At 49.2% G+C, this 25,516-nt stretch overlaps 1 protein-coding gene across 1 annotated transcript; it reads left to right on the top strand.

Annotated features, from left to right (window-relative positions):
• The first annotated feature begins 425 nt into the window (after positions 1-425).
• Positions 426-13,948, top strand: LOC144179876 (high-affinity choline transporter 1-like). Its single transcript, XM_077708301.1, has 4 exons — positions 426-495; positions 4,139-4,356; positions 12,471-12,672; positions 13,911-13,948. The coding sequence occupies exons 1-4, from the start codon at positions 426-428 to the stop codon at positions 13,946-13,948; spliced, it is 528 nt and encodes a 175-aa protein (XP_077564427.1).
• Positions 13,949-25,516: the final 11,568 nt, after the last annotated feature.

Here is a 25,516-nt window from a genome sequence, read left to right on the forward strand (position 1 = left end):
GGGTCCGGAGCTGGGTGTGTTTAATCGTACAAGGGACGCGGTTGACATCAGTGTGATGAAACAAACTAGGGCATGAAAACCAGGAAAATGTGAGCTGCCTACAATGACCGTACGTTTCTTAATTTTTATGATGTCACTTGCATTAATTTATAATCTTGCAACAATCTATTTCACTCCAAGGTCGAGACACGGGAAGGTCAAAAAAGGTAATATCCCGGGTCTTCTATTAAACCACCTGTAATCAGGCCATTTTAAAGTGACGCAATGTGTTCGGAAATAGACACACACAATCAATAAAATCAGCACTGGCACAAACTTCATTCTACACGTCCCAACCTAAGAAAGGCCTTCATTCTGCCGCGCAGGTTTACTTTCAGCCGGTGCTTGCTTCGGACGGCAGGTTCGCTGCTCAAATGCTTTCCTACATGTCTGCTGCGGGCTGCATCATCTATGCCGCTCCCGCCATCTTCATCGGCGCCACTGCAAAGACCAGTAGTACGTGCTATTATGGACTTCATATTCGGCATTTTAATTCCTTCTGATAGCAGCTTCATTTGCTGGAGCCTAAACTTTCAATATAGGCCAAAGCGTCCTATGTCGGGCTAATGAAGGTAACCTAAGAAGAAAATAAGGAATCACCAGATGCTTGGTTGTATTTGTAAGCCCGGATATATGTCGATGTGCCAACACATAGGCTGTACGCCCGCTCAATCTGTACCCTCGCGAATTGGGCGATTTGGTGTTAGTCATATCTTATCACAACGCCAACACACCCGGATGGAGGAAACGCAAGACAAGCAAGGAATGTGTGTGTTTGCACTGTTTCACGACATGTCGATTTGTGCGCTTTGCTGAACTGAGAGAGAGAGGGAGAATGAACGTTTAATGGAGCAAACGGTGGTCGCTAAGCCGTCAATCGACGGGGTGGGTTCGCTTCAGTCCAGGTACCTTTGGGCCTAAACTCAGAGAGCCAAATTTTTTTAAACAGATTTGTTGTTCTAGGGATGGCCCTTACCAGTATGTCGCGATATCGTGTCACGCTCTCTTTGAAGCGGTTTTCTCTACCGCGCAAAAACAGGTTCCCAATACAGAAAAAATGCATAAAAAACTAAAGAACGGTCTAGGCACTGATATTTACCAGCAATGTATTTGCATTTAGAGGTGTAGCGGACTTTATGGTGAGTGTTGCAAGCCTTGTCTTTGCAAGCTGGCTTTTCCACATAGGGTGCTAGTCTGGAGTTTTGGTGACATGCAGGGCCCCCTCGTGTCCGACGTATCTGGGTAACACAAAAGCAGACGATCCTCGCCGCAGTCCATGTGTTTTCAATGACAAACCAGAGCGAAGGTTGGTTGTACCTAAATTAATCCAGTTGTGCTGCGTTTAAATGACTGCACACCGAATAAAATTGTGTTTAAAGTAGTTGCAGAGGCTAAACAAAATAATATCCGCTACAGCAGGCCAACTTATTGGCTTTATTTTGATCGAGGTGCACGATTGTCGCGACGTGATGCAGTATCGCCAGGTCGGGTGGTCTAACTTCCTGACAATAATTATCGTTCTTTCTTCTTGCGTACGGCTGACAAAGGAAAGTTCACAAGTAGCATAAGAACAGCATGGTGCTCTCCTGTAGCCGGATATAACTGGAAAAGGTTGCTTCAGAGGGAACATGACAGCAGACGCGAGAAGCGCAGCTGACTCAGCTAACAATGCTGGCCTGGCACCGCCTTGAAAACGTGTTTTGTTTCATATTTTCCCAGACTAAATGACTACTTTTGAACATTTTACGCCGCACGATTTACAAATGGCAGGGTACAAGTATTCTAGCGAGTGCATGAGGCCATAGCTTCGAATAAGCACATGAAGCGCAATTAAAGGACGCGGAAAAAGCACCGGATGGCTTGTCCGCGGCATACAGAGATATTTACATGACACAACACAGCCGCATACACGATAAGCAGCTGAAATATTTACATGCAATCGTCACTGACTGCGTTCGTTATCTTCTAGTACAGGAGCCAGCAACCTACGCTTCGCGGGTGGAAACCCGCGAAGCGTAGGTTGCTGGCTCCTGTAAGCCCGCGGGCCGCTTACTCGGCCCGCGGGGCTGAGTAAGCGGCCGCCACCACGTCGTCAGAACCCCCACCACTCCTCCTCCCGTCACTAACACTTTGAATGCCGAAACGCCAGTTCCTAACTCGAACGAGGTTAGGGAGGCGAGGGAATAATACTGAAGTAATCGCTTCCAGTTGCATTGTCCTACATCTTCACACCTAGCCAATTCGTTGTGAATTATTGTCAAATATTATTGCCAATTCGCTACATTTTTTCTTTTTGCCTTAAAGTCCCCTCTCCTCCGCCCCCCCCCTCCCCCGATTTGCTGTCCACCCTCCGCCGTGTCAACTCCATGCGACTCGGCCCTACGCCTTAAAACTGTGCAGACCCCTATTATAGTCAATTAAGTGTTGTTACGATTGAGCCCACCGCTGCGCTTCGTTTCAATACTCCTCAGCTGTTCGGAGAAGCCTCCACTACGTGCGCCTTTCAGGCATTCGTCCCTGTCGGTGACTCACTGTTTCACGTCTCGACAAGCCCAGGATCTCTGCCGCCGATCTATCGGCGCGATCAACATTCGATCAACTTCAAACCACGCTACCACACGTATGTCGGAGGCGACAAAGCTCGGCTCGGGTGCGCCTTCCCTTACGCAGCAACGGGGTGTCAGCGGTGGGATGACAACGACGTCCCAACAGTGTGAACAGCGAAGAAATTATGCAAGAGCGTAATTGCATAAACGGAAAGCAAACAAGGCAACAGACCGGCCACTCAGTTGGCCTAACCACTTATTTTTACGCCCATTGATTTCGAAATCACAAAACAGATTTCACGCTTCTGAGGTTAGCTGCATTTTGTCACTGTGCCACGTAATAAAAATGCAAGCTAGCGCTGCACACGTATTATTAATGACGACACAAACCAGCAGTATTTAATGAAACTGCGCGCATAAGGACCGAGGTGCGCAGAAGACCAGTCTGCGTTGCGCCGTACTCGGTGACTTTTACGCACGATCATCGCCGATTGCATCATTCTTTTTCCACCGGCTGTTGTTGAAATGTACTTGTCAACAAGTGTGTTAGTTTAAACAAGCAGCTCTCACCTCAAATCCTTTCATACGACCATCGATCAGTGACCCTAATAGTGTGAGAGTGCGGTCACCGTGCGAGCACTTCCCTGGACGCTGTAAATGTATTTGCGCTGCAGGGCTTTTTTTCCTCATGCCATGTTGATCGCCGAAGACATCGGTCGTGTCGGGGATAGGCAGGAGACCCTGGCCTCATGTGTGAGTGGCAGTGAGACGACACATGAAGTGGATGACCCAAAGCAGACGCACGCAGCTTTATTGGGCTTGCTTATATAGCCGCATGCGCAGGCCGGGAAGGGAGAGGAGGTGACATGGGGGCTCGGCTTGCGGGCTGTGATAGCAAGTTATGATACAACGATGACGCAAAATCTTCGGGAGTACCGAGCTCATTTGGATTCTGTCAACACGGGATCCTATAGGACGCTCCAGCTTCCTACTACACGGAAAGTACTACCAAGAAGTCAGTTTTGCAGCGCCCCCTGGGCAGCGCATAGTGGTTTGACCTGTGAAGCACGGACTTCTACGGCGGGAGTACTATTACAGGAGATAGCCGTAACTCGTTTTTATTGAAAGCATATCGAAACTAATTATATGATAATTAGCCACTAAAACGACTTTGCGTTACTCCCAGTTTCGTTTACGTGTCATAATTATTTAATTCAAAGTGAAGTTGTAAACTCTCCAGAACTACTTTGCGGTACTTTCATGATCATCTACGGGTGAATTATGATTACAGAAAACAGCTGTAACTGTTGTTTTATGGGAACTCACCAGAAAAAGGTTGTCACGATTATCCGCAAATACGACTGTATCATAACGCGGAAAAAAGAAAGCCGAAGCTATATGTAATGTTACTGAAGACAACCCAAAGATCCGCAGTTGCATCAGATTTCTCCCTGGGTGTAATTGGGCTGTTTGTTGTACGTCTCAGTAGTTGAGCATTTTCGCAGGAAAGCATGCCATTAACAAAGCAAGTGCCACGCCCTCTAATTTTGCAGACTTCACAATGGCCAAGTACGCCGGCAGGTTTGACCTCGAACCAGCAGACCGGAAAAACGTGCTGCCGCTTTCGATGTACCACCTGGCGAGCGGCTGGGCCTCCATTGGGGGTCAGCTCGCCATCGTAGCGGCTGTCATGTCTTCGGTCGACTCGTCCATGCTCAGCGCCTCCTCACTGGTTGCGCACAATATTTACTACTGTGTGGCCAGGCCGAAGGTGAGGCTTAGAAAATTTGTTATGTTGTTACAAAAATAAATGAGGTCCTGAAACTAGATTTCAGCATCACATACTTTTGAGGGGCGAAGCCAATGAGGGGCTGGGGCTGTCGGCGTCGCACGTCGTCGTCTCATGTCATCGTCGATGTAGGGACGGCACTAAAACCCCGGCACCCTCATTTCCTAACGCGTCGTGCTAGAACGTAAAGCGTACTAAAAAGCACACCGGAACACTCGTTGTCCAAAGCTTCGCGCTAGAACGCTTCGTGCTTCCAAGACCCGAGAATTTAACAGCAAATCTGTATACCTCTACATTTCAACGGTTTCATCTCCGCTGTCAAAAACGCCAAGGCGCCAAGAATGCACATATACACTGCGTGCTTCGGCAGTTCCCAGGTTAAATTTAATAGAGATGGCCGGGATTGTTTTGATTACTGAAATATTTGAACCATTTAAAAAAAACCATTGATAAGTACTTGATCGACCGTATACCAGGAACTGCTAAGGTATTGAGCGAATGCCCTGCACCTAAAGTATACTACGGCTTCGAGAAAAGTGAAGTAAACGCGCGCCTACAAAGTCAATTCTTTATGCTAGAGCCCTCCTCCAGAAAAACAAAAAACCAGTAGAAAATTAAAAAAAAAGCGCGATGTTTTCATTGATTTGACGTCAAAACTGCTAGGGAAAATCAGATTCAGCGTGATTGTTGGATGAGAACATCGCAGTTACCGGAACACCAAAGGCAAATTTTCAAGGGTGTCGAAAATCCCCGTTGGCTGTGAATGGGAATGTGACCCCAGGTTGATACCCAGCAGAGGGAGAGGGCGATGACGGCATGCGACGGCCGAGATGTCAAGCGAAATGTGAGGCTATGAGGTCTAGCGTGGTTATTCGGTAGTCGTATATTGCCGTACAAAGGACAGTTTTAATTTCACATGCGTACAGAGTTCACGTAAAAAATGTGAAAAGTATACATAGCCCACGCGCATGTAGTTTAAATTCTTATAGTTACGTGTAGGTGACGCACCCCGTGCGTACGGCGCCTGAATGCACGCGCTCCGCCAATAGCTGCGCGTTATTCCTAGCGCCATCTACTAACACACACAGACTGCTGTAGCCACTCATGATCTCTCGAGCCTGTTGCTATGTCGGCGACAAACGGTTCTTCGTCTAGCTTAAACAGAGAGTTTCCTACAATACACACTAGAGGGGAGTCTGGCGCTAGCGTCTATACGGCTTACATCAAGGCCGTCTGTGTCATGGAGCACCATTGCATAATGCGCTCGCCTTAGTTTCATCATTGGCTCCGATTCAAACGTTTTAGTGACCGCAAATTAAAAAAAAGTGCCACAAAAACGCGAAGAATAGTTTATATTAAGTAAGTGGAAAATAAAATTGGCTGTTTAAAACTAAGGAAAAAGGAAGTAAAGCGTATTTTTGTCGGACGGTTCTGCCTGCTAGTATGCGGCCAAGGGGGTAGTTCCAACCAATGTTAGTATTTGGGGGGGGGGGGGGGGGGCTCATTAGAGACTCTGATTTTGTTAATTTCACTATTATTTGAAATGTTTGACGAGTGGATAATTTTTTGAGCTTGGCTAGAAAACGTCGCCTTCATGGTGAACCGGTACACCGACCGTAAGCTGCAGCTTAACGACACTTGCGGCTGAGCTAATTGGTTTATGCTTAAAGAAACAAAAGTTGCAGGTATCTACGTTTGTATCCCAAGATGTAAGGCTGGATAGCGCTACTTCGACTCCCACGGAGCGTTTTCGTACGCAGTTGTTGCATTTCCGATCTATGCTGCACCATAACTAAATGTCATCGAAAAGAGAAAGACGAGCAAACAGGCTTTTGAAAGAACGTGAAAGATTGTGGATGCAAGGAGGTGGAAAGTTTTAGCTAGGAGGCGTCAGTTTCAGTGTATCAAAATGTGTTTTCTGTGATGTCTAGGCCCGGCCAAATAATTTTGCTTTTTTCGAAGAGAGGGAGTGAAAGATAGAGAATATCTTTGTTCAGGAAGAAATAGTTGTGGTGGGAAAATGGGGATGTCAGGGAGCTTAAATTTGGAACTTGAGCCAACTGAACCAGTTGCAGAAGATTCATCCCTTGCCCTGTCAAGCAGGCTGTGCTCATCTTGACCTAACGATATGGTCAAATCTGCCTCCCATGTCTCGAAGTGGAATAAGTTATTTGTTTGGGTAGTTCTTTAGTAATAATACATACCCTCGCATTTGGCTAGGTTGCGTGCATGAGGGTGGATGTCTCTCTTATTTTATCACAGTGTGAAGTAATGTCTTGTGTTGGTTTTTAGGCCACAGAGTTCGTGATTCTCTGACACGTAGACCTCGATGTTGCAAGGGGAAAGATCGTGTTCCTAGGCATACGATGAGGATTCGTTCTTAACGTTTTTCGAGGATGCCCGTGTGGTAGTCGTAGTCACAAGAGCACGGTATGTGAGTTTATGTCCCTGTAGGTGAGTGCATCGTTCTCTTTCTAGACCATTTTGTCCGGAAGTCCAAGTGACTTTTTTAACTTTTTTTTCTATTGGAATATTGCACCGAAGCGCTTAGGTATTCTGCCTGAAGTGTCCTTTGAGAGTCTGTAATAATGCTGCACTTCTATTTGATACTTCCACTATACGGATGGCCAAGAGGATGGCTCCAACTTCTAGTTGCTTTTTCTTCTATGTTGGAGGATCATACAGTCACAAGGATTGCCAGAGTAGTCAACTACCACAATTGGGGCCTCGTGCTTTCACACCTCCCGGAGTCTGTATACTGTGGTCTCATGAGAATGAAACTTTCGCTGAATGAACTTGATCCTGCCATATCGCCTCTTCTTGTGTATGACTGCATCCATAATATTGGTAGAGGAGAGTTTATATGTGGGGTCGTGGGAACGGTGCCATGTCTATAATGGCGTGTGGTAGTTTCTTTGTAAATGGAGTAGTGCAGGTTGGGGGGTTCAATGGTTCTCCCGATTTTGTTTTTCCATCCGCTTCCTTGGCGCTCGGAGAGTGACTTGTTCGCTTTCTTGAAATGCATTAGGAAGACAAGTTGAGGACATATTCATCTTCATGGTAACTAACATCCTACTTAGGAGGACTGCAGGGTGAAGGACTGTCCCACTGACTTTCACGTGCTCTTGTCCGGTGCTTCCCGAGTGCCTATTTTTTTGCTCCGGATATTGCTATTTTATCCCTGCATCGAGAGCATGACCTTCACATTATACTAAACCAGTCTATGCATCTACATTCTCTTACTGTGGTGGTCCACCCTTTGCTAGTTCGTCTCGCGGTCAAAATTGTGATGTTGAGAAGTGCCTTATAGGCAGTCCTGATGATGGTGTTCCTTGCACTTTCTTCGGAGCGGGTAAATTTGGGGTACGGTAGTCGCTGCAATATTTGGGTCATGTTAACTGGTTGCATGAATCTTTTGATTCGTTGTTCTCTTTTTCTTGCTCTGCTTTCGGCTGGGCGTTTTCTTTTTGTTTTTTCTGATTTAGAGTTTTGCACTACCTCTTGACTCTAGAGCAATGCAGAGCTTTCGCACGTGACTGTTCGCTGGGAGGACATTCGTAGCTATTTTGGGGCCCATTATAAGCTTGGCCGTGTGGTGCCGTCTGTAGTTTGCCAAACCGAGCTTGCAATAGAAACGGAACCGTGGAAATATCGAAAAGTATTTAGAAAGATTATATATTTATACGCTATGTAGTGGGCTTTATTTTATTTCTTTTATGCTTATAACCTACCTGGGATCGAACACAGGCTCCTAGCGTTACGGACGGGAGAATAATGAGACTGTATAGTGGAACATAAAATAAACTGAAAATCGGCGCACCTTTTGGGGCTGGTTCAAGGAAAAAGCACCCTGAGATAGAAGACAAACAAAAAATATACAGGGCTGCTAACCAATAGCGAAACCGAAACTGTTCAAAAACACGATTCCGTTCTAACGAAAGTAGAGTTGGAAAATCGTGAACAGACTCCCAGGTTGGATGAGCTATTCGGGAGGGTGCGGGTTGGCCGGAGCTTGGCTGGAGCTTCGTCGGTCTGCCCATGGAACATTCTGGAACGTGGTCGGTGGGTGGGGTGCTGGTACGTGAGGTCGTTTCCCTGGCCGTTGTGTTTTAGGCTATGGCAGGGGAAGTACGGACGCGCACGGGGTAGTGAAACCATGACTTCTGGTCAGCAGTCTCCCCTCTTTCTTTTTCACGACCACCGCAGGGCAAGACCGGAACACCCCGTCTGTTTCCACGGCCGAAATTCTATCTCTCCACTCTTCTTCCTCTTTTGCGGGGCGCATACCCACAAAAGAGATATTGGCCGTCGTGTCTGAGGAGACTGTTTTCAAAACCGAAAGTTGCCGGTACTTCATTACAGGTCTCGCCACTTTAGAAAGTTGTTGGGGAAGACACACACACTTTCACACCTTGCCGCCACACTACTCCACCAAAAAAAACGCACAGGTGGAGAAGGAAAACAAGCGGATGTTCACACACAGCATAAAAAATCGGCATCCATATTGTCTCTTGTTCTTAGTGCACTGTACTGTGAATTATTGTTCTAACAACAGTAGTGGGAACCCTTACCGTAGGGCGGCTCCTATGTTATTGTCGAATGCGTCTGTCCGCAAGAAAACACTGTCGCACAAATGAGCGTCTTCTAAAAACGCCCATCTCCAACTTTCTGATTTGGAGGCGTCCACTGGCATATATTGCAAGATCTTACAAATCTTTTAATGTCAGTAAAGATATTCGACCAGTACAATTCCTGAAGAATTTTCTGTTTTCTTTCGAGTGCCTTTATGGCAGGACAGACATAAAATGTCGTTGTAGGCTATCTGGAGCAATGAGTCTCGAAATTTTTTCGGTACTAGTTGTGTGTAATCTTGACTGGATGAGAAGTGGCAGTGTCGGTACAACAAGCCGTTCTCTTGTAAAAAGGTAGGTGTTTCCCCTTAGAGGTGTGATCTCCTTGACTTGCCTTTTGAAACAACTACGCAGAGTTCCATCTTCACATTTCTTTGTCATCTTCTCTTTTTTCACCTCAGCGAATCTGAAGTCCTTTGTTATTAAGATAGCAGGTTTGACAATGGATACTACTTCGTGTGGCTTGTTCTCTCTGGTGTTGCTGTGTTCACGGCGGTGAACACGTAGCTTCTTAGTCACATTTCTCTCCTTTACTTTTGCGGGAAGTTCGAGTCGGGATCGTATCAGTGTCTAGCGCCAGGGATGTCACCAAGGACCAAGTCATAAAGTGGGTCAGTCATGTACTTCGCCAGGACCTTGCCTGAAAAGTAGGGAGTATGGATCTTGACATACGCCTCTGGGAGGCGCTGTGTTGCCTTGTCTACGAACAACATTGTGGCGGCTTGACCTGTCAAGCACGTATTTGGCACGGGCTCGTTATGTACAATTACAGCGTTACTTCCTGAATCCCATAGCACAGTTATGCTTTTCCCGTGTAATTGACCGGTGACGAGAGGTAAATTGTCGGCTGAGCGTCCCGGTTCACTGCATCTCTTCCAAACTTCTTCCGTGGACTTGGGACAGAAATATAGCTTGTCTTCTTTTCCGGAATGTCTTACTGAACAAGCAGAAACTTGACTGGGATGAGGCTCTCTTGATTTTCAGTAGCTGCTCTTGTGGCCTGGTTTGCGACACTTAGAGCAGATTGGAGCTTGTCCCGTCCTATGGCAATCAGGAAAACAATGTCCCGCTTTGCCTCAAACAAAGCAAGCTGGTCCTTTCTTTGTGGCCCCATCAGTATGACTCGAGCCTGCGTTTATCTCAGTGCCTTCTTTGAACTTCTCCCATTTCTTTAGTTACTGGACTTTCAGAAACCCATCGAAAACCTCTGCCATTTGGTTAATGGCTCGCAGTCTCTTTCTTTAATGAAAACAACAAGATCCTGGCTGCAGAACTTCAGGAACTGCTTGGCGATAATTTTGTCGGGAGGCTCTCAAATGTCTGTGGTGCGCCCGAAGTTTCGATCCACCGATCAAAATATCCTGACAGGCGGGAAGCGAAGTGTAGCCCAGTTTCTCCGTCTCCGGTTTTCGTATGGCGGAACTTGTCATTGTATCCCTGAGTAGTAAATCGGAATCACTGGAGGATTGTCAATGTGACCTTCTGAAAATTCAGAGAGTCCTCCCGCGTAAAGAGAGTGAGGTGAACTTTCGCGCTTCGTTTCGTAGTATGGCTGGCGCGATAAGTGCAACGGAAACAGCTTCTCAGAGCAGGCGAACTTCGCTTGAGCGCAGGCACATTGCGCAGCACTTGTCGCTCCGGACACATTACAAAAGCAAGAGCAAAAGTTCCCCTCACTCATTTAAGCCACGCAACCAGCCGACAGCGGCAAGCGCAGCGCCCCTGATCGGCCGCGTGCCTGCTCCGGCCACGGTCGCAGTGGCCCACACAATTTTGGCAAAGACTGTACGATCACGCACTGCCTGCTGTTTCACCGAACATGGCTACCACAGAAAAGGGAGGATTTCGGCTTCGTAGCTCCTAGACGTGTTAATGCATAGCGAAGAAAGCCAATCTCCAAAACTGCTTAAGAATTCAATCTTCACGTTAGGCCCAAGCCAAAAGCGGGGGTTTTACCATGAACCCTCAAGACGACAAGGATTACCAGGCGCAGTTCCTCTCAAGTACATCTGTTAAGAAACTCTATGCGCTACACACCTGAAAAATCTCCCTTCTATCTGCAAACCAAAAGCTGTTTTTCGATTGAAGCTTTGAGTGAGGGTAACCCTGTTATGCCGTAGGGCAATCTATCACATTAAAAAAACTAGTAATGGGCAAACTGAAGGCGTATCAACAGCTTAGAACACGATATCGCTTCTAGGGATTAGCGACGAAGCTTTTACGGCTGCGAAGTGGGATGGCAGGGCGCCGCCATGTTGGTCGACTAAACGTGCGGAAGCAACGTAAAAATCCGAATCTCACGGGCGTCGGTGAGTCTCACGGCGACCATTTGCATTCTTCGCATGCGCATTCGTCATCCGCAAAAGCTCTACGTACGTAACGCTTCTACCTACGTGTAACGAAAGCTTCGTACGACGTTGATTTGAAGGTTAAGATTAGCGAAAGTTAAGGTCAACATCAGGGTTACCGAAATTTCACCCTCACGTTGGACGTTAGGCTTAATATCACGCTTCGGCATCAAACGTTGCCACACGGGGCCGAATTCTATAAAACGACGGGTCGTCGCTTCGAAGCGATGGGGTAGCGCCATGCAAATGCATGTGTTCTGGGGCAGGGCCGTCGCTATGAGTGCCACTGTGGAGGGAGTGTGAGCCGCAGAAAAGCGCTGTGGCAAGGGCGCGAAACGACACCCACTGCCCCCATCGTTTCACTTGTCGCTTCCCGCCCTTGCCACAGTGCATTTCTGCTGCTCACACTCCCTCCACAGTGGCACTCAAAGCGATGGCCCGGCCCCAGAACACATGCATTTGCGTGGGGTTACCCCGTCGCTTCGAAGCGACGCCCGTTTGTTAGAGAATTGGGCCCCCAGTACCTAGTAAGACAGGAACTGATTGCACTTCAAGCTGCAGGTATTGATTTACGTCGTAAGACCTCAAAAGAGCAACGCTTAAAAATTCCGGCACATACTCGACAGCTCTTGCTGTTGGAATAGCCAAGTGCTATAGGCGCAGGGTGAACATATATAGTACCAACAATTGTGCTTCGAACGATGCTTTGTATGAGGTTTTGGCCAGTACACTCAATACTTGCATAAATAAAAATTCACCGTGGTTTCCTTCTTCCGCAAATACGAGGAAGGGCAGAAAAAGGAGTTCGTATAGGAGCAATTTGGCAGAACACTTCAGCAGTGATTTTCTTCGAAAACGTCGATTCCAGGTACCCCGGGACTGCATTGACGAGGAATTTGATTCCAAAGAAATGGTAAATTTCATAGGAAAATTTCTGCCAGAAAGGGAGAACATATCGGTCTGTGGATTGTCCACAAGGCACCCAAGATATCGGCCCATTGCAGCTCAGATTTCGCTAAGTGCTTGGGAAACTTTTATAGCGCCTGCAGTTAAAATACCTACTGTGTGTAAAATTCATTACTGAACTAAGCCTTTGTGCCTGGCGCTGTCTTTCTAGGCTTCAGACAACGAGCGGGCCATCGTGTTGCGCTGTGCTGTGTTGCTGCTAGGCGCTGTGGCCACTGTCATATCCCTGGCTACAAACTCAGTGTTCGCGCTTTGGACGCAGTCTTCGGAGCTTTGCTACGTGCTGCTGTTTCCACAATTTATCGCCCTCTTTTTTCTGCAACGCTACAGCAACGCCTATGGAGCTGTTTCAGGTAAGCGGGGTATGGCGTATTCACTACCTCTTCTCTGCTTTAGTCGATAAGCACACGGCGAGTTCCCAAGTCCTCAAGGAATTCCCACGTCTCTGTGCGCTCCACTCAGACCCAGACACCTTCTATCGCCCTGCTGTTTACAGTAGATTTATTGGTTAATTAAACATGCATTTTGGCGTCTGAAACTCTAGCTGTAAGCTGAAGCACCACAAACCAGTCAGGTGCATATGAACCGTGCTGTATACCTTAAGGGAAACTCCAAGAAACCAGCCAGCTCATCTCAAGTGAAAGACTGACGTTTCCAAAGCAATTTAAGCGTTGATTTGGTTCCGACGGGTGCCTCAATTGCTGAGAAATCGCTAATTAAACACGCATTCCGCTTCCCCATTTCCCTGGCAGTGATTCAACAACGCAGCCGCTGTTTGCGTCACCATGAGCAAGCAAGACAGTTATTAGTTATAACGGTATAGAAGCAACTGAATGCAAAGCTACCACCTACAAAGCTGGTTCGGCAGTCTCGGTCAGACCAGTTGTGCTTCTCTAAACTCCCGCATCCTTTCTGCTCCGGGCCACTGTGTGGAAATTGTTTATCATAAAACCCGTGACCAGTATCGACGCTTTGTTGAAGAAAGGCACATTATCCTTTTTTTACCGCGTCACCGCGTGAATGTTGGCGTCGAACGAGGGCGCTGCGGTCGCCGAGGTGAGCGAACGGGCTTCACATCGGCTTCTGCTTTAATGACAATTAACGCAGTGCTAACTAATTAGTATCGCTGTGAAGCTGGTGCCACAGGATTCGCGAAGGTACTGCGCACCCGCAGATACCGGATTCGCCCAGGGGTACGTGAATTTCGGATTTTTTCCCGATTTTCCTTGAGCTGCGAGGGAGCACCGCGCTAAGCCTAGCCGCTCGGCAAGCATGGTCCGGTAGGCCTAGCGAGCCGAGGCAGCGAAGCATGGCTGACGAAATGAGACGGCCACGTCTCCGGAGAGGACACCGACCAAGGTTGCTGAAGACGAAGGCTGGATGTGCGTTGAAGTAGAAGGGGAGGATATAAGTTCACAAGAGAGCGTGGACGCAGCGGATTGGACGGAAGTCGTTCGCCGCTCTAAAAGGCCCAAGAAGGAGAGCCCGCCGCTCACTTCCCAACAGCCCCACTCGAAAGCGAAGGAGTACGCTAGCAAGGCAGTAGCTTCGGCAACAATGGCGGCTAGGATGCCCGACGTGTTACCGAAAGGAGACACCAAGATCGTCGTGCGGCCGCGGGGGGCCTAAACATCGTGAAGACTCCGATCATGGTCATGGCGGCGGCGGTCACCGCGGCGGCTAAAATATCGGGCGACGAAGCGTCGGGAGACACCTTCCTCCCGAACAACGCGCAGAACATCATGGTCGTAAGTACCCCTGACTTATCACGGGCACGGAAATATGCCAAAATACAAGAGATCAAGATCGGGGAGCAAGTGCACGAGGTGGGGGCTTACATGACGGTCCCGGACGGCGTTGTTAAAGGCGTCATTCGCGGAGTGCCGGTAGAGCACACGCCAACGGAGATAGATCAGAGCATCGTTACTAAGAGGAATCCGACGGCACTGGGCGCGAAATGCATCGGAACCTCGACCACGGTGATGGTGGCATTCGAGGGCGAAAGGGTACCCGATTACGTGATTTATGGGCCGGCAGTAATGCAATGCAGCCTATACCGCAAAGAGTATGATGTGTGTAAGACATGTGGCAAGGTGGGACATAGGAACGACGTGAGCCCAATGCCTAACGCACCGGTGTGCTTCGATTGCGGGGCCAACAACCCCGGCGAGGGCCACGCGGAGGTCCGCAAGCCTAAATGCAAGCTCTGCGACGGAAAGCACCCGACGGGAGGGAAGGGCTGCCACAACAAGTTCAAGATACCGTACATCGTTACGAAAAGACGCTGGGAAAGAAAGATGGCTGCATAAGAGGAGCTGATGCAAGAACGGGAGAAGCTTACACTAAGCAACTTCCCGGAGCTCACACCAGGAGGCGGAGAAAGGACTAAGGAGCCAGGGGCGTGCATCACGCTCGAAGATCCGAACCGGAAATGTTATCGGCGGCGGTAACAATAACGTAAACCGCTGAGCGAGCAAAGGTCACTCGAAATCGGAAGAACTGGTGAACAGGGCGCAGGTGGCCAGAGAGCAGAGGAATCGGGAGAGGAAAGGCAACTCCGCAGTCGCGTGCGTCGAGCTCGACGTGCGGCAGAAGCATTTCCAGCTCCGCGGAGAGCGAGGTCATCAAGGTGCTGCGGGAGGCGAATGACGCGCTCCGAAAGGAGAACGCGCAGCTGCGCGAGGCCATAGAGAGAAACAGCAACCAAATGGAGGAAATCAAGGAATGAATGAAGGCCAATGCACGTCAGCAGCCGCAGCAACCGCAGCAGCTGTTCACAATGCAACGGCCACAAGAAAAACCAGAGGGAGAGGAGGTCAAGGATACCGGGAGACGGCCAACAGCGTCATGGGAACCGGCAATCAAGAAAAGGGCGGTCGAGAACCTCCGCGAACGCAAACTTGCCGAGCGGATAGACAAACTCGTAGACAACGGGAACCGATTGGGAAACAACGTGATATGACTGGAAGCCCGAGTTACGAGCCTAGAGCACACGTGCAAGGGCATCACAGAAGTGGTGCAACAGATCACGACGGCCTTGAGGCAACTGACGGAACAGATGAACAGCATTGAAGCATGGATCGCTAACCAAATCAGAAAATAAGGTCCCAAGAGAAAACCCTAAAAGTTTGGCATTGGAATTGCAACGGCTTCATGAGCAAGGAGGCGGTCTGGCAGCAACACGTACAGCACGAAATCAGGAAACCGGACGTAATAATGTTACACGAAACCCTCGTCGAGGAGACCCGACTCCCGGGGTACAGAACCCACGCCAGCCCGCCAAGCCGCGCCGCCAACGGCAAAGGACGGGGCGTCTGCACCTTGGTGCGGAAAGGTCTCACCTACGTAGAGAGGGAGGGAGTCAAGAATTCGGCCATAGAACACACGTTCGTCGAAATAATAACGGGAGGGAAGAAGAAAGAGAGCACGCTCTTGATGAACATCTACAGCAGCCCGGCCAACGCCAAACAGAAATTCAAAGCAGTGCTACACAAGGCCTGCAAGACGGCAAGACCGCAAGACAACCTGGTGGTGTGCGGGGACCTCAACGCGCCGAACCAGGCTTGGGGCTACGGAAAGACACTCACCAAGGGGAGAGACCTGTTAACGGACTACACGGACGCCGGACTGACCTTGATTACGGACCCGTCGCAACCCACACGCACCGGAAACTCGTTCAGCCGGGATACGACGCCGTACCTGACGCTCGTGCGGGCGCCGAAAGGGAAGAAAGAGTTCGAGTGGCACAACACCGGCCAAGATCTGGGCAGCGACCACTTCATCATCGAGGCGAAGATTCCGCTGTGAGGCAAAACTGAAGAGAGACGAATCCATAAAATCACGGATTGGGATCTCTTCAGAGACCTGCTGACCGCAGCAGAGACCGACAACATGGGCGACTTGGAGACGTGGACGAACAGGATCTTGGAAAGGATGGTGGGGCCACCAAGAAAATCGAGACGGAGGAAGAACGCGAAACAATCGACAGCCACCTGGCGCACCTGCTAGAGGCGAAAAGGTCGATACAAGAGAGATGGCGCAAACAGCGCACCAAAAGGCGCCCGAGGAAAAAGTGGCCGAACTCAACCGCGTGACCGAGAAGCACTGCCGCATGCTCCGCCGGCAGCAGTGGTTCGAGGCATGTAGCGCCGTGGACGGCCAAATGCACAATGGAAAGACGTAGGCCATGTTACGGCACCTGCTCGATGAGAGGCAAACGAAGTTTTATCAAAAAGACAACCTGGCCAAAATCTTCAACTGAGCGATCCGCGAGCTAGGAGAAGACAAGGTGCGAAGACGAATCAACAAGTACCTGCCAACGAGCCCGGAGGAGTCACACCCAGACTACCAGGGCGAGGCATTCGAGAAGCTCGAGAGAGACATTGAGGTCTGGGAGGTCAGAGCGGCGGTGCACGAACTGAACTTTCGCTCGCCCGCCGGCCCGGACATGGTTACCAACAAAGCCCTAAAGAATCTATGCGAGACGGCAATAGAGAGCCTGATGGCGCTGTTCAACAAGTGCTGGAAGTCGGGCAGCATACCCAAGAAATGGAGGATGGCGAAGATGATCCTTATGCCAAAACCCGGAAAGCCACCAAGCATTGAGAACCTTGAGTCGAGCATTGAGTCGACGCCGCGGAGTATCCAGAATGGGGGGCATTCACGGCGGTGGTCATCGACGCTAAGACCGGCAGTACGATCACCGCGGCAAGCGTACGCACGAAGGAGCGCGGTGCGCGCAGGAGGTGGCGATTGCTTTAGCCATCTCGGATCCCGACTGCAAGACCGTGCTGTGTGATTCTAAGAGTGCAGTGCGAAACTATGCCAAGAACAGAGTATGTTGTGGAGCAGTGCGGGTGCTCGCCGCGCTGGGCCTCAAGGATAGAGAAGTGACAGTTAAGTGGTTTCCTGCCCACGCCGGGAACGAGGTCTCGGAACGTTACCAAAACCACAACGAGACGGCGAACTCGACCGCGCGAGAGTTTGGAAGCCGCGCGGTCGTAGCGACCCGTCTGCGAAATGGTGGGGGGAGACCAAGGATAGGCTGGCCACATATAACAAAATAACGAAGCACTACAGGCTAAGGAGGAGGAGAATGGCACCGCCCGACCCGAGTCTGACTCGGGAACAGGCGGTGGTGTTCAGGCAGATGCAGACGGGTTCGCTACTGACCCCGGTTATCATGAAACACGTGTGCCCCGAACAGTACGAGGACGACACGTGCAAGTTGTGTCATAGTGCGCGAGCCGCTGCGGCCCACCTGCTGTGGGACTGTACTGAAAGGCCCCGCAAAGCGGAAACAGCAACAACGATCCCGCCGTAGTTCGAGGCTACGGCGCGGAGCAACGACAAGAACGAACAACTCCAGGCCGTCCAGCTGTTCCTGGCTGCCCTTGAAAGGCAGAAGCCGGTCAAAAGCCGAGAGGGCTCGGCCCCCATTTAGGGGCGGCTGCAGGACCTAGTAGAGAAGCGGCTGCCGAATAGAGGGTCTTCGACGGGATGACGTAGGCCGCGTCATGGTGCTCCATTAGGGACACCACAGCAGGCGATTCAATAAAGTCTTTACTCACTCACTGGCGTCGAACGAACCATTTTTCTGGGGGCGTGCGGTGAACGACTATAGCAGCACCCTGGGAAAGCCAGGGAAGAGGCGACTACACCAGACGTTGCGCCTGGTGTAGCTGACTGTACTGACTGTATACTGACTGTAGCTAAAATATTCGTTTTAGGCAGGGCCTCACAGTAAAAGGGTCTATGCACACATCATAAGGCTCACACAATTATCTGGTCGAGTATTGCACCAGCCATTGCACCAATAGCAAAACTAGCTTGTTGCCGCTTTGTACCGCCGCCTGCTCTTTGGGCTGGACTCCCATCATATTCTTCGAATCTTTGTTTCTTCGACATTGACACATGACAGTACGAAAACTTCCAGCGAAGTTTGTATCAGCATGTGAATGCAGATTGTTAAAATATTTGTCACGCTATTTTAGCCCATTCCTGTGTACGGTGCATGGTAAAGCCAGTGTCGGTGGCAGCTGAATTCAAGTTTTCACAATTTCACTTATTTTCTAACATCTACATGCAAGGGTGGTATATTCGTGTCCTCAGGGAGCCAATCTATCGATCTAAAGTAACTTGTAGTTTGCCTTCACTGGGCCTTTAATGAGGAAATCCCGGGCAAGTATCAACGCAGAGTCTTCCGTGATTCACCAAAGGTTAGATTGAGAACCTGCCTGATTCACAAGTATGATGCTAAGATAATCTCGACACTACCCAATGACGTTCTCAAATGCGACGTGAGCGAAGTCACTAAGCACGCTAAATCGTGAAATGCCGCGCTCAAGAACACCTCAGCGTAATATTAGTTTGGTTCATTCAGCAGGTTTGTACAGGATCCGTAAAAAGTTAATTGAACAAGGCTTCGTGAATGTCTCACAACAGTTCTCTCTGGCTTTATGAGCCATTAACACTTTACAGGAAGCCTTCGCGATTAGAGAGGATGTCTTAAAGGCCGACCTCCATGCAGCGAAATGTCGACGAAAAAGCGGCGAACGGCGCCCACCGGTGGACTTGAGTAGTAAATACGGCTGTTCCCTGGCGACCTACGCGAGCGAGGGCTGTATTCCAATTCGCGGACAACTTGGTAGACAGCCTACGAAGCCGTCTAACTAGACATCTAAAGGGATAAAATTGGAACGGCGCCACGGTTACAAATGCAACACCAGAGCAGACGACAGCCTCGTAGAAGACTTGTTGGAAAACGCAAGCCGCACGTATCGTAACTAATATTACCGATGTTATTACAAACATTACCCGAATTAAAAATTCAACAAAGTCATCTTCCCCACTTATAATATACACTAATTATCTCAATAAAAAAACAAGCGCTTTTGTCTCAACTATCTTACACAAAAAGGTGGCGCTGGTGTCACTTATTAGTTTAGAAAGGAAGGTAGCCTGCATCGTTGCTGACTTTGATACCGCTTCCTCGAAGCAGTCTTCAATGACTGCTTCATTCGAATTCTAAGGGTGCTTAACATGGCGGGCTGTCCGCGAAGACGGCAACGAAGCCGTCCAAAGGGGAAATTCGAACGCACCCTCGATGTCGAACGCGCTGCGGTGAACGTGACCGGAAGCGGCAAACTGCATTTTTAAGCCGCAGCCAATCACAGCTTTCTACTTCCTGTCTGCGCAGAGTGCCTGTGCACTCGGCAGCCAAAGAGAAGATGCTACGTTCGCGCCTTTTCTGGGTGCAGTTGTATCTCTTGGACAGTGAGCATGCAGAGGAGACTCTTAAAGAGAAGAAGACGGCAGCGGCGGTTAGTTGCATTTGGAGTGTAACACTGTCTGCAAAAGTGTAGTCTAAATATAGAAGTTCAGCGTGTGAAACTGAAAGTATCTGAAAAGCAAAACAAGAGCAAAGCAAAACCCTCGAGCATTTAACCCATTGTTGCCATTTGGAAATGTTTGTGGACTGACTATGAAGCCAGTATTCAAAAAGCTTGTACTACAAGTAAATACGTAAATAAACATATTTTGTGGTGTTTAAATCAGGTTTTTTGCTTCCTAGTAAAGTTTTGTTGAAGACAAATTGTGAGCAAGATTATATTTACGCATTTGTTCTTTTGGTTTGTACAACTGGCAACCTTGATTGAAGATTCTCGCTAGTCGGCGGCCTCTATGTCGGCGGCGTTCGCCGCATCACGTTGCATAATGTTTGAGGTGGGAGCGGCGCGTCAAAACGCGGCGGCTGCCGGGCGAAGTTCGCAGGGAAATTTCACTGCATGGAGGTCGGCTTTTAAACGCACACTTATTCAGAAAGGCAGGTTCCGGATGAAGCAAATCGTGAAAATTTACGAGGCTGCGTTCCAACTACTTTTGCTGACAACTGTACGTGTCGCAGGCCCAGACGTATCGGAGGCGCAGTAGCGATGGCAGTATCGCCTGCTTGAAACAGTGAAGGCTTCAGGCTAGCGATGCTCCGGTTAAATTCACTTTTTACTGGAAGAGTTTGCGGCCCCGGCACCCGCCGAGAGGCGTCGACGGGATGCAGAAGCGATGCGGAGCGCGGTGCTAGTAATGAATGATGATTATGAAAGCATTTATTATGCAGAGCGGAAGGTGTTATTGCCGCTGGCCGGTGGGAGGACTTCTTAGTCAAGGCCCGCTGGATAGTCTTCCTGTTTGAAATGTATTCGTATAGAGAAGCGGGGTCATTTGCAGAGCAGTACAGAAGAACGCCCATTCCGCTTTTGCCATCAAGTCCTTCTGGAGTAGATAGGAGCAGTAATTTTGATTGTGTGCGGTTGCCCAGTTGACAGTACAACTAAGACAACTAGTACATTTCTAATGTTGCCCTGATTCACGGCATCAAGGGGAAACTATAAAAACATCATTCCGATTTTATTCTCCCACTTATACGTGTTAATGTCCCCGGAGATTCCAGGCTCATTCCGTTTCCGTCAGAACTGATTAACCCGCTATCGCAGTGGTATTGGAGAAGTATTTTCGCTCAGCTATTAATGAAGGGGAAATGTTGCCTTGAGTGCAGCTACAAGTTTATGAGTGGCCGCTGCCAGGCTCTAGACACACGACAGCAAACAGCCGTGACTCGAAGGGTGCAACATTTAGAAACCAATGAAAGATAATTGAGCATTCTGCACAGTGCTTTTGGCGTTCTTAGTGAATGTGATTACACATTCCCTGTAACCTAACACTTTCTGTATTATGTTTCCGAACTGACCATTGTTTTAGAGCAACCACTGCAGATGCCAAAAATTAGCACTGGCGTGCACAAAAGATGGCGTTGTATATAAAACACGTGCGGATGCAGTGGACATGCTGGCATTGTTCTCTTTCTTTCCAGGATTCTTGATAGGCATTGCGGCACGAGTTTTGTGCGGCGCGCCAGACTTCGGGATCCCGGTGTTAATCCATTTGCCCCTGTACGACAGTGAGCGTGGACAGCAGTTCCCTTTCAGAACACTGTGTATGTTGATCAGCCTGGTCGCTATACCCATGACATCCATTCTCACTAGCTACGCGTTCAACACCGGGCTGTTGCCGCCTGACTGGGATGTGTGGAACTGCTTAGGTTATGCCACCTTTTATGCGGACGATATGGGGGCAAAAACAGTGCCCGCCGAAAGCTCCAGAAAAATCGTGGCGAATGCCAGCACCCGACCGTCAGCTGCGGTCACCCCAAGAGGCGGATTCACCCCAGAGACCCCAGGCACCCCTCTGGGTAAAAGAAAGCGCGGAGTAGCATCAGGCAACATAACGGCCAGACCTTCTGCGGTAAACACAAGGACTGCAACGCCGGAAAAGGCGCCCACACCCACTAAAAGGCTTAACCTGAGTCGAAGTACAGATACAAAACGACGCAAAAACAGAGCAGAATTGCCATCGTCGGGAGAGGCGACCACAACTCTAACGGGTCCCGCAACTCCCACACCATCCCCAAAGCAACTAATCGCTGGTCAAAGCTCCAACACTGCTGACCAAAATGTTAGGTTAAGCGCCATTGGCACTGAACGTATCGCGGCATCCGCAGTCCCAGCCGGACCCAGTTCTTCGTCTTCTCGGGCTGTGACTGCTCCGGAAAGAACGCACGTGGCAGAAAAGCCAGGCGAGGAAGATGACAAAGCATTGGTACCATTGGAGAAGTCCTCTAGCATCAACTGGTTTCGCGACAAAAGAAAATCTGCAAAGACTCGCAACGTGAGCGGCCTTGCAACGGCAACAGCGTCCACTGGACCCGCGACGCCCTCTGGAATAATGAGTGTGCAGGGCACAACGGCGACCGGGGCGGGCAAAACGACCCCCGCAACACCCCGCAGCATTCCCGGAACAACTGCTGGCGGGGGTAAACGCAAGGCAAAAGACACTGCTACGCCGAAATCGACTTAAGGCACCACCGCGTCGAATTAGGCAGTTGAAGGCAACCCGAGTGACGTTACACCAACGAACTGTTGAAACAATCGAAAATAGGTTATATTTCTTCGACTGGTTTCGGTCTTGCAAGCGTCTCCAAGTATGAAGCTCGGTGATACGAATTAAATATTACAATCTTGATATGTTTAAAACTCTTCTGTTTCAGGAATAGGTCCTTTGGAAGCCGATTTTTTCACGGCACACTCCAGCGTATGAGACGTACATTCAGTTTGGCCTGTTATACGAAAGGTAATGGTAACAACTGTCTCTTCTTGCAATGCATACAATGCTTTAACTGCTACGCACCATGTTGGTGCTGCTGGTGAGTTTGTGCAAATAAAAGCAATTTTTTGTTACATGCGGTGTTGTAAGAATGAGAACGTTACTTCGTAATAGGAATGTGAAATTTACTGCGTGGAATATCTACTGAAAACTATAGTTTGTCATCACTACAAATAAACCAATTTCACACTTCTTCAGTTATCTTGCTTTCCTTCGCATATGCAGAGTAAAATCGGCCAAGAACACTGTATGGCTCCTGTACTGGAGTTTCGGCGACATTCAGTGTCCCCTCGTGCTCGCCGCGACTTGGCAGTACAAACGCAGACGACCCGGGTCGCCCTTCAAGTGTTTTCATTAGGCCAAAGGAAACTTGTTTGTATTTTATTTATTCGTGCGTTGGAGCGTTTAAATGATATCATACGGGAGAAAACAGCCCTCAAAGTAGTTTCACAGGCTAAGCAAAGTTATATCCATTGTAACAAACCAATTTATCGGCTAACTCTCGGGCTCGTTGCGTGATTGTCGCGACGTACGTCAGTACCGCCAGACCGCGTGTGTTGGGTTTTTAAACCGAAGGTTCGAAAAGGGTTGTTGCCTTTCCAGTCTGCGCACTCGAAGGCAGTAAAAAGGGCAATTGCTTCTTCTTGCTTTCAAGGAGCACTAACGAAGTCTTGGTATCACAAGATTCAGGAAAGTTTCGATGCTCAGGTTTCCCGATTGATTGCAGCTGGGTTTCCCTTAATGGTTGTGACAGCGGTGGCCGATTCCTTGCTTCACAAGTAAGGGAGCACACCCCAAAGAACGGACGGCCTTAGACGCAAGAAACCGGTGGTGGTTCCATACATCCATCGAGTGGCACACAACCTCAAAAATGTGGTTAACAGGCACACAGTGCCGATCGTTTTTTCTACGCCTAACAAGTTGGCTAGCCTGTGCCCCAAGATCCTGAAAGGAATAAAACAGACACCAGGTTGCCTCAAACGGCATGCGACGCCATCCGTGAAGTGCGCAACCGGCGTGATGTACATGATCCCGCTCACATGCGGGCGGCTGTACATCGGACAAGCGGGCTACTGTCTTAACGACCGTTCAAGGGAGCACCAGCTGAATATGCGTAATAAAACAGGATCCCATCTTCCGCACCATTGCATGGCTTGTGAAAGCAAGCCAGCCGAGCCAGTGTTGACTCAGACAAAGGTGCTGAGCAAAAGTAGAGAACAGGTGGCAAGGGAATTAATCGAGGCCTTTTTCATTCGAAAGCATGGTGAACAGTGTGTGAGAGAGAACCATCCATATCTTTGAATGTAAATGTATATGAATTTCTAAACCGTTATATCATGTGATGAAGGTGGTGACATTTGTGCGCATGTACTGGTGTGGGTACATTAGCATGCTCCATTTTTCAATAAACTAGTTGTGGGTCTGCGCCCGTCCTGTGTCTTCTTTTCCTTGTCCCGTCCGAATGCGCAGTTTTCAGTATGAATATGAACCAACTAGCCCAACAACATGTTTTGCTGAGTTTTTCTCTTCGCCGAGCCAAGTATAGTTACCTTCAGTACTTAAAAAGAGAAAAGGCGTCGCTACAGCCATTGGTTAGGAATAATGAGTTAAAGCTTAGTCACCGCTTGCCCGACCACTCTGGTGTCGAGATAGATGGTGTGACAGCATTTTCTGGTCCTCACATTACTTTCTGTATAAATTCTTCAACGGTTCGTTTTGAGGTTGCTGTAATGCTCGGAGGTAAAACTTTGCTCTGTGTTAGATGTAACCTTAAGTGGTGTTTGCACCGTTCTTTAAGTGGTGAAAGCCAGGGAATGGGCTTCGTACTCATGGCAATACCTTGCAATATGCAAGATATTGTTTAGGAGTCAGTTTTTCTAGAGCTCAGGGCAGTAGAACGCGCTGTCAGATAATGCTACGCGTCGTTGGTGGCTAATAATGCGCAATAATTTCACCTCCCCAAAGCACATAGCGAACAAAGAACTACACAGGGCCGTACGCTGGCCCGCATTGGTTGCTACAGACGAGGGTCCTCAATTGGTCGTTCACGCACGCCTTTGCAGGCAGAGTTGGCAAAGGTTTGTCCCTGTCCAGGAGATATAGCCTAATTCCGTTGACGTCAAGGCTCCTTTATTTTGACGTGAATAATTTACAACCGCCTAGGATAGAGAAAAAACAGCTCAACAAATTGGCCACGTATCTGCTCCTTTCGTTGCAAATGCCGTCAAAAGACGATAGTCTTTATGGGCTTTTGCGTTCCGCTGCTCCAAACCAGGTGTCTCGATGCGAACGCTGCCGTACGGCGAAGACGCACGTTGATCGAGGCACCCTACTTCAACGTTTATAGAACCGCGTTTCCCTACTCCACGTGCGTTGCAAGCAGAACGTGGAACCTATCTAGTGGAACCTTGCGTAACTGTTGCCGGTTGATTTCTTAAAATGGCGCCAGAAGCTTGAGAGAGAGAGAGAGAAACTTTATTGCGTGTCCGCCAGAGTGAATTAGGCCGTGGGGGTCGGCCCCGATCCCGGGCGGGTCGAGCCCGTAATGGTTTGCGCCACCGCAGGTCCTTCCCGCTGTCGGGTCAGGGCTTCCTCCACCTGCCGGACGGCCTGGAGTTGTGTGTTGTAGTCTGAGGAGGTGATGGCTTCACGCACTTTTGGTGGCAATTCTTGCGCTTCAGAGTGTGTTTGTAGGCGAGTGCAATCGTTGAGGATGTGCGCTGTCGTAGCGGGGGTGGTCTTGCAGATGATGCAACGGTCGGTGTTGTATAGCGTTGGGCAGATGTATCTGGCGAGCACGGGTGTCAGGATTGAGTCCGTCTGTCAGAGTGGCCGGTTTTAGTAAGGACTTGTCTTGGAAGAGATTAAACTGTTTAATGACTGGAAAACTGATTACATTGCGTTATGGGATCGCGGAATTGGCACGGAGAACGTCCGTCGCGATGCGCGGCGGTGGGGCGACTCTCTGCGCACGAAGTT

This window comes from Haemaphysalis longicornis, unplaced genomic scaffold, assembly GCF_048455015.1.
Source record: "Haemaphysalis longicornis isolate Haplotype H1 unplaced genomic scaffold, Haemaphysalis longicornis Haplotype H1 scaffold_4, whole genome shotgun sequence".
Classification (NCBI taxonomy): Eukaryota; Metazoa; Arthropoda; class Arachnida; order Ixodida; family Ixodidae; genus Haemaphysalis; species Haemaphysalis longicornis.